The sequence below is a fragment of the Austrofundulus limnaeus genome, unplaced genomic scaffold, assembly GCF_001266775.1.
Source record: "Austrofundulus limnaeus strain Quisiro unplaced genomic scaffold, Austrofundulus_limnaeus-1.0 Scaffold16, whole genome shotgun sequence".
Taxonomy (NCBI): Eukaryota; Metazoa; Chordata; class Actinopteri; order Cyprinodontiformes; family Rivulidae; genus Austrofundulus; species Austrofundulus limnaeus.
The window spans coordinates 86,331-95,783 of NW_013952418.1; the positions used below are offsets into that span (position 1 = coordinate 86,331).

Consider the following 9,453-nt stretch of genomic DNA (forward strand, 5'->3'; position numbering starts at 1 on the left):
GATGGATGGATGAAAAGATGTAGGATGGATGGAAGGATGGATGGATGGATGAACAGATGTAGGATGGATGGAAGGATGGATGGATGGATGAACAGATGTAGGATGGATGGATGAAAAGATTGATGATGGATGAATGAACAGATGTACAGTGGGGAAAGTTTAATGCAGATGTTCTGAGCTCAGTTCGTCTCTCTCTGCCCCCCCCCCCCACCAGCTGTTAGTAAAAAAGTGGGCGGAGTCACAGTCAGCAGATAAACAGTAGTTTCCCTGACTTGCTCTGTTTTGTTTATTTCCTATTTGCACCTTGTTACCTCTGAATGGCTGTTTTTTTTCTCCTTCCTGTCTACTTCCTGTTTACTTCCTGTCTACTTCCTGTTTACTTCCCGTCTACTTCCTGTCCGGCCCTGGCTGCAGTTCCTGTTCCACCAGCCCCTGCGGTTCCTGAACCTGCTGATCGGGATCGAGTCCAGCGTGGTTCTGTACCAGCTGTACTCCCTGCTGCGCTCCGAGCGCTGGAACCACACGCTGTCCCTGGGCCTCATCCTCTTCTGCAACTACTACGTCCTCTTCAAGCTGCTGCGGGACCGCATCGTTCTGGGCCGGGCCTACTCCTGCCCCCTCGCCCCCAACGGCTCGGGACTCAAGTCGCAGTGAGGGACCTGCAGACCCGGACCGGCCCGGTCAGGGCGGGTCAGACTGTGAACTCACGTTGTGTTTTGATACGGTTCTATTTTTAATGCCATGTTTATATTGACCTATTTAAAGAATATTTTATTTTGTATACAGTTTTTGTGTTACTCCGGGCATTACCGCGCCGGGGGGAGGGGGTGGGGTGCCTGGGGGTGAAATCCACCAAAGATCTTTGAAGTGCAAGTGGCCAATCAGAGGTCAGGCTCCACCTGTTAGTCCTGATTCTTCTTTCTTTAGATGGAATAAATCAGCTTTGGGACAGAAATCTGTCTTTTTTAAGAAATATTTTGTCGTTTTGTCAAATATTCAGCAGAAGAGAAGGAGAACATCTTATCTCTGACTTTTTAATTTGAGATAATTTACCTTTAAATGCATGATAATTCTTTACCCTTCGTATTTTAAAGGCCTGCTCAGCCTCGCCGGATCAGTTCCAGCTCAGGGGTTCTGTTGGGAGGACTCTCAGCTACCACCACACCAAATCTTCTTATTGGTCATTTTTGCTAAGTTTTTAGCAAAGCTTTCATTAAAATCTCTTTAATAGTTAATGAGATATTTTGCTGACAGTCTCAGGCAAATACAAAATCTCAAAGTTTTGTTTTTATCAGGCTGGTTTGTCGGAGCGTTCGGGACGAATAGAAATAAAAAATTATTTTCATTATTTTTGAGATTAAAGTCAAGTCATTGAGGAAAAATGGGAAACAGCTCATTATTTTTGTAGCTAAAGGTTGTGCAGCACTTCTACTGGACAGACAGCTTTTTCCTGATTCARTTGGGGATCCACAACTTCCTGCTGCCCTTCACAATAAGAGTCTCAAATGCTCTCAGTTCATCTGAAGGTTATAAAACAATTATTTTTTATTGTTTTTTAGTAAAACTCAAACTGATCTAAACCATTAGGAATTTTGACGAGCTTGTTAAAATTAAACATCTTTTTCCTCAACATTTTAATTTCTTTGAGATCAAAAACAAAAAATGTTATTTTATTGTTTAAGGTCCTAAAAGTTCAGATCAAACCTGATGTCTCTMAGTTTATCATAGTGTCAAATTAGTGGCATCTTTTAATTCTTTATTTTTTTATGAAATGTTAAAGTATTTCTTAAAAAATCTTGATTTTTGTTTTTTTTTCCTACCAAAGCAGAGAAACTTTTAAACCCAATCTGAGAACATCAGAAAAGATCGATTTTATTTTCAGACTCATTTCAGTTTTTCAGAAACCAGTTTTTTTTTCCAACATGTTAAAATTTGTTWAAATGTTTTCAGGATTCAAAAAGCACATGAAAAATTAACGTTTGGAAATTTCCCCTCATAGTTCTTCAGTTCTTCCCTCTTATTTTGAAAGGCTSAGACTGACTTCCTGTGTTCATTCAGTCACTGTTCATTTCATTTCTGAATGTTTGAGATAAAATAAACTTTTATAAAGTTTTCCACATCAGTCTTTAGATCTTCATCCACTCATTTCTAAAAGAAATATTTTGGTAACAGACACAAATACACGTTTTTATAAAAATAATAATTAAAAAACACCTTATCTGAGAACTTATGTCACTCATGCTTCAGATTTATATTTTATTRCATTAAATGAAAAGATGTCAGAAGCAGTGGACAGATGCAGTCCTTTATTTGGCCTSTAGATGGCAGCACAGAGCAGGGTTTAACAACATACAGGTAAAGGSACATTTCAGGTCATTTACAAAGATAAATATGTTAACAGTTTCTGCAGGACCTTAAAAAGCCATAAATTTTTAAATATTGTAGTTTTACAACCTAAAAAGTCTTAAATATGTCCAGATTTTTTAGTTTGTGTCTCAAATTGTTCCGTTTGTACATTTGTTTCTGTTGGCGTTTTATTTGTTCTGTTCGAGGATTTTAGGGTTAAAACTACAACTCCCATCATGCCTCAGTCCTGCCTGAATGGATCGATCTGCGCTTCTGAAACTGGTTTGTTGTAGTTTTTCATAAATTATTTGGTTTTATTTTTTAATATAGACCAATTAAATGTTGTTTTGTAAAATAAAATTTTTGACCATTTTTTTCCACTCAGGTTTTAAATTTGAATAATGGTCTGTAAATTTAAGACTTTTTTTAGCTTGTTGGACCCTGCAGAAACCCTGTTATGTTGAAGATTAACAAAAACAGGAAGTGGTTATCTTTGGTATGGGACCTTACATTCAGGTATCAGTAGAACAAAGTGTTGACAGTGCAAACTTTAGTTTTAGCTCGATAAGAAAGTTAAATCATCAGGAGTGAAGGATGAATCCAGATAAATGTTCTTATTTCTTGTTTTTCTTCTATAGGAACTTCTCAGTTGAAGCTGCAGACAACGAGCTCCCCCTAGTGGCTGACTCTGATATAACTTAAGCCCCACCCCCTCCRTGTAAACAAATGGGACATTTTCCTGAMTAAAATACATGGTAGGTTTTACTTTGCTGCTGCTTTTTAAAATATGTTTATTTTGTTGTTTTGAGATTAAAGAAAGTTCTGTTAAACTGTGATTGACAACCTACTGAGCCCGCGAGGGGACATGGGGGATTTTTTTTTCTTTTTGCGTTCCCACGCAAAAGTATTGCGTTACCTCGCAATACCTTTAGCGTTCCCTCACAAAAGTAGTTTATCACTGTTGTGCTGCTGGTTTATTAACAAACGCACATGTTCACCATTAGCGAGTTAGCTACAGCTTTAATTCAGCTTCAGAATGAATATATCACACAACCACGCATGGAAGTATGTCATATGTTGATATTTTAACACAGTGCAGCCACGCAACATCAATGTCAATTTCACKAAGTTGTGGCAACACATCCTGTTTTGGTAACCGGATATTTCAAAATAAAAGTCTGATTTAATTCAGTTCATATACAAATCAAACTTTTGCGTGGGAACGCAAAACAATATTGCGAGGGAACGCAAAAGAAAAAAATCTCCCATGTCCCCTCGCGGGCTCCGTAACAACCTGTTAACGAGTTGGGCGGGGCTTCCACAAGCAAACGATTTGGCTTCAAGGCGGAGCATCGTGAGTAGGCGGAGCCTGAGCGAGGACGGCCGTCCTCAGCCCTCCCTGCAGTCCACGAAGTTCCCTTTGATCCAGTAGCAGATCTGTGCGTATTTCAGAGGCGTGACCCTCACTGCCACGTTGAACTCCTGCGACGCCCCCTGCTGCTCCACCCACTGGTGCCCGGAGAACACGCCAATCACCTTCCGCTCCCAGCGCCGCCGCCGCCCGTCCCACATCCGGGCGTAGACCCCRGAGCCGCTGGCCCCCGGCTGGGCGTCGCAGTGCTGGTACAACAGGTCTGGCGTCTCCTCGCCGGCCAGGCAGAACCGGTACACCAGTCGACCCGGGCGGTCGTTGTCGAAGCCCGAGAAGTGGACCCGCCTGCCGGGCAGCCGGCGTGCGGGGGGGCTGACGCCGAGCTTCATGTGGCGCCGTTTGTGGGGCTTTTTGAGCTCGAGCAAAGCGTAGTCGTAGTCCATCCCGATGTCGTTGGCGTTCCCTTTGACCCAACCTTTGGGGACGTGGGTACGCTTGGCTCGGATCCACTGGAACTTCATCCTGTCGTTGGTGGGCGGGGCGAAGGGGGGCGGGCCTCCCTCCACGTGGTTGGTGAAGTTCGAGAGGCGGTGCCCGGGTGAGTGCTGCGCGTCTCGTTTTGGTTTCAGGAAGCCGACCCGGAGCTTCTGAGCTCCTTTCACATAGTTCTTCCCGTCGTGAACGCAGTGGGCCGCCGTGAGGACGTGGCGGTCCCCCACCAGGGTCCCCGAACACCCGGTGGACAGTTTGACCGCCACCGAGAACGGGTATTTGAGCAGGAAGTCTTGCCCCGCGATGCTGAACCGCCCATCGTGGCCAAAAATCTGTCGTTTCCTGCGGACACGCGAGCCCTTGGTCTGCCCGGAGGTCCCGTACGCCGGGCTGGTGTCCCAGTTGGGGCTGTAGCCGTAGATCCCCACGGCGGTTTCGGTGAGCTGACCATTGGAATGGAGGGTCTCATAGGCCAGAAGGTGCCGCAGGTCCCAGTAGCTCAGGCGGGGGGCCTTTTTGTGGCACTCCAGGTCACAGTGGGAGGTGACCTCCAGGTGCGCCGGGTGCAGGAACTGTGGGGCGGGGCGGGCCTCCGTCTGCTGAGGCAGGACCACAGGGACACGCTGGAGAACCCACCAAGGTCGAGAGGAAGAGGAGGAGGAGGAGGAGGATGGAAGGAGGAAACACAGGAGGGAGGTAAACCTGCAGGTGGAGCAGAGACCAAAATGATGTCACAAACACAGAAGTGATGAAACACAGAGACATTTTTTAAAGTTTTCATCGTTTACTTCAGCTGGAGGAATTTAACTTCCTGCAAACGTCCAGAGTGGATTTAAAAACGAGCTGAAAGCAGCTGAAACTAGCAGAAAATGCTAAACTTATCAGGAATAAAACAAAAGAGCATGTGTCAGTCAGGGTGCTGAAATTACCTGAAAGTACCTGAAAAAAAGCTGAAATTAGCAGAATACAGCTAAAATCAGCATTTAAAGCTTATAGATGGAAATTGAAATAAGCAGACAGAAGCTGAAATTAGCTTACAGAAGCTAAAGGAAGCTAAAATTAGAAAAATCAAGCTGTAAAAACCAGAAGGATTGAAATGAACAGAAAGAGTTTGAAGGAAACTTTTCATGTTCGATGAGTAAAAAAGCTAAATATACAGACGAGTAAAAACTGCACAAATATAAAACATCACAGCAGGAATGAGCCGAACATTTTGATTTATGACTTAATGACAAAAACTGGAGAAGAGGTAATGTGCCGAAAAACTAAGTTAAAGCCTCAAAGTTCATTTATCTGTTAGCAAAATATCTCATGAACCACTGGGTGGATTTTAAATAAACCCTCATTCTTCATATCTTTTACACACACTGAGCTAAAGCTTCATGTGGTAGTAGCTGAGAGTCTCCTCTTCTGAACAGAAAATGGTTGATAAATCTCTGGGGCCACGTGCCTTCCTTTAAACAACACAGCTGGTAAACATGGAGCCAACAGKAACCCGCCCCAAAGAAAAACCCAACTCTGGTCTTTAACTTCACCCTTCAGGTTTCAGAAACTCAAAAATCTGACAGAAAAATAATAAATAAACAAACMAACAAACATCTGTTATCTTGAGCAAACCAATAAAACAGGATATAAATCACTTTTCGGGGATCTCCATCTGTGCGTAATTTACGCACGGCAACTCACCGGAGCAGCGCGGCGCCGGAGCGCGTCATGGTTCTTCTTCCCCCCAGCAGGTGGTCCTGAGGCTGAACCCCCCCACCCCTGAGGTCGCAGCAGACACCGGTGATCCCGCTCAGGAGCTGCAGACTCGATCCGAGCCGGGGCGGTTCGGCGCGGTCCACAGGAGGAAGCAGCTCGGCTCGGACAGAACAAGCTGGGTCATTGTTTCCCGCTGGAGGAGGTTCTCCCGACTGCTGGAGCTCCGGAGTGTCACATCCGCCGCGCGCACAGGGGTCCGGAGGAACCCCGAGCCGAGGTGTCACGTGACAGCGTCATCATCATCATCATCATCATCATCTTCCTCACTGCTGATCAGGTGTGTTTAATGATGAAGGTTCACCTCGTTAAACATCAGGTTTGTTTGTCAGAAATGAAAATTAACAAAAGATTTTATTATAAATCAAACAAAGTAAAAAATAAAAACAGTAAATAAATCAGTTATTAAATGTTTTTCAGTCTGAACGCTGACTCAGCATTTAGTCATGTTCTACAATCTAAAGGTTTCTGTAAAACACTGATATTTTAGCCGTTTATAAATCAAATTTCAGCTGATGGTTGTGACTTTTAGCTTTTTTTAAATTATTAAACTTTATTTTAAAAAGGCTGAAAGACTTTCAGCTCCTTCAGAGACTTTGTTCAGTTTGAAATCTGCTTCAGCTGCTGTTTCAGTTTTTTAAGCTTTTTTGCTAAATTCAGATTTTAGCTGTTGTCATGTTAATTGTAGCCTTTAGCTTTGGGCCTGCTAATTATAGTGTCTTCTATTAGCTTGTGCCTTAGCCATGAGCTGCTACATTTAGCTTTAGCTGCAGTTTTTCTAACTTTAGCTTTAACTTATGGTTTTGCTAATTTGTAGTTTTAGCTGCAGCTTTTAAGCTTTTAGAKAAGGACTTGCTTATTGTAGCTTTCAGCTACTGTTTGACTACAATTAGCTTTTTGCCTTTTAGTAACGGTTTTAGCCTTCAGCAATGGATTTTCTAAAATGTAGGTTTTAGCTGCAGTTTAGCTATTTAAATTCTTTAGCTGCTGTCTTGGTAAATTCAGTTTTAATTTTTAGCTGTGGTTTTATTATTTCTAGCTTTCAGACATGGTTTTTCTCGTATAGTTTTTAGCTGCCGTTTAGGTATTTAAAGCTTTCAGCTGCTGTCTCATTAACCTTAGCCTTTAGCTAAGTTTTGCTAGTTTTAGTCAGTGGGTAACATTTTGCTAATTTTCACGTTTAACTGCTGCTTTATTTTTTTGTCAGCTACTGCTTTGCTACATTTAGCTTTTAGCTGCTGTTCTGTTGTTTTTAGCCGCTTTTCCCCTCTTGTTTTAGCTTTAAGCTGTGGGCCTGCTAATTATAGCTTCAGTTACTGTTAGCTATTTGTGCCTTAGACATGAGCTGCTACATTTAGCTTTTAGCTGCGGCTTTTCTAACTTTAGCTTTAACTTATGGCTTTGCTATTGTAGCTTTCAGCTACTGTTTGGCTACAATTAGATTTTTACTGCATTGTTGCCTTTAAGTAACAGTTTTAGATTTCAGCAATAAATTTTCTAATATGTAGGTTTTAGCTGCAGTTTAGCTATTTAAATTCTTTAGCTATTGTTTTAGTCGTTTTAGTTTGCAGAAGCAGTTTTACAAATTTTAGGTTTTAGCTGTGGTTTTGAGACTTTGTTCAGTTTGAAATCTGCTTCAGCTGCTGGTTCTGTTTTAATGCTTTTATGCTAAATTCAGATTTTAGCTGTTGTTATGTTAATTGTAGCTTTTATTTATGGGTTTGCTAATTATAGATTCAGCTACTGTTTGCTGCTGTCTCACTAACCTTAGCCTTTAGCTACAGTTTTGCTAGTTTTAGTTAGTGGGTAACATTTAGCTATTTTTCACGTTTAACTGCTGCTTTATTTGTTCTTTTTTTGTCAGCTACTGCTTTGCTACATTTAGCTCTTAGCTGCTGTTCTGTTGTTTTTAGCCACTTTTTTCCCTCTTGCTTTAGCTTTTAGCTCATGGCGCAGCATTAAATCTGAACTCGGAGCGACAGAGTGAAGAGGAGTCCGACTCGTCCTCCGTCTTTCAGTGAYTGAAGCTTTTCTTTGTAACAGCCGAATGTTCTCTGACTTCAGATTCCTTCGGCTCTTCTGAATGTTTTCCTGAGATRTTTTATGGGAGCAGCAGCTGCTGCTGCGACCGTTGGCTGTGAGGAATTAGTCAAGTGGGCGAAAACTTGTTCAGATCCTTTGTTGGACGTTTTTTCTTTTAGCCTGAAGCGCTCAGGATGAAAATGTGCTCTCAGAGGATTTTATCATAAACAGCTGAAGTCAGAGAGGAGCACACAGCCGAACTTCAGCTGTTGTTCTTAGAGCAGATCATTCTTGGCTTCAGCAGCCTCCTGTCAAACACTYAAAGGTCAYAGATGAGCTGTGGTCAGATGTCTTCATCATCTGGGCAGCCTGATCCAGAATCTTAAAGTCCAATCAGAACCAGTCCTGATMTTTGGGGTCCTGGTCCTGTTGGACCCGACTGTGTCCATGTGTCCACTGTCCAGCTGTTGGTTTAAGGTGAAGATGAAGAATGTGGAGGTAGTCCTCCTCACTTTGTCCCACACCATGACACTGACTCCACCGTGCCTGACAGTTGGTTCAGGGTTCTGAGGTCTGAATGTCTCACCTGGACTCCTCYRWWYGTCCTTCTTGTCTCAGTCTGTGTCTCCTCTGTCCATCAAATGTCTCTCCAGAAGACATTTGTCTCCTATGTGGACAACTGCAGGTTTCAGTCCAGTTTGAAGGTCCTGGAGCTTCTTTTTCTGGATCCTCTCAGTCCATGGTGTAAAACTGTCCTCACTGTGGACAGAGACACTGGTGGACAGAGACACTGGAGGACGGGGACACTGGAGGACAGGGACACTGGAGGACAGGGACACTGGTGGACAGACACTGGAGGACAGGGACACTGGTGGACAGAGACACTGGAGGACAGGGACACTGGTGGACAGGGACACTGGTGGACAGAAACACTAGTGGACTGGGACACTGGTGGACAGACACACTGGTGGACAGACACACTGGTGGACTGGGACACTGGTGGACTGGGACACTGGTAGACTGGGACACTGGTAGACTGGGACACTGGTGGACTGGGACACTGGTGGACAGAAACACTAGTGGACTGGGACACTGGTGGACAGACACACTGGTGTACAGGGACACTGGTGGACTGGGACACTGGTGGACAGAGACACTGGTGGACTTGGACACTGGTGGACAGAGACACTGGTGTACAGGGACACTGGTGGACAGGGACACTGATGGACAGAGACACTGGTGGACAGAGACACTGGAGGACAGAGACACTGGAGGACAGGGACACTGGAGGACAGGGACACTGGTGGACAAACACTGGAGGACAGAGACACTGGAGGACAGGGACACTGGAGGACAGAGACACTGGTGGACAGAGACACTGGAGGACAGGGACACTGGAGGACAGAGACACTGGAGGACAGGGACACTGGTGGACAGGGACACTGGAGGACAGGGACACTGGA

General features: G+C 44.0%; 2 protein-coding genes across 2 annotated transcripts in view; one reads left to right on the top strand and one right to left on the bottom strand.

Moving 5' to 3' along the window:
- Nucleotides 1–2,117, top strand: part of tmem39a (transmembrane protein 39A) — a gene marked incomplete in the record, with an annotated part of 15,667 nt that extends 13,550 nt beyond the window's left edge. Inside the window, 1 exon segment of the mRNA XM_014002992.1 lies at nucleotides 415–2,117. Within this exon segment, the coding sequence (XP_013858446.1) occupies nucleotides 415–654 (240 nt within the window).
- A 1,443-nt stretch (nucleotides 2,118–3,560) lies between these two features.
- Nucleotides 3,561–6,218, bottom strand: LOC106513919 (serine protease 23). The gene is made up of 2 exons (XM_014002983.1): nucleotides 5,897–6,218; nucleotides 3,561–4,912 (listed from the first exon to the last, which is right to left on the bottom strand). Exons 1-2 carry the CDS (start codon nucleotides 5,923–5,925, stop codon nucleotides 3,736–3,738), a joined length of 1,206 nt encoding a protein of 401 aa, XP_013858437.1. The 5' UTR covers nucleotides 5,926–6,218; the 3' UTR covers nucleotides 3,561–3,735.
- Nucleotides 6,219–9,453: the final 3,235 nt, after the last annotated feature.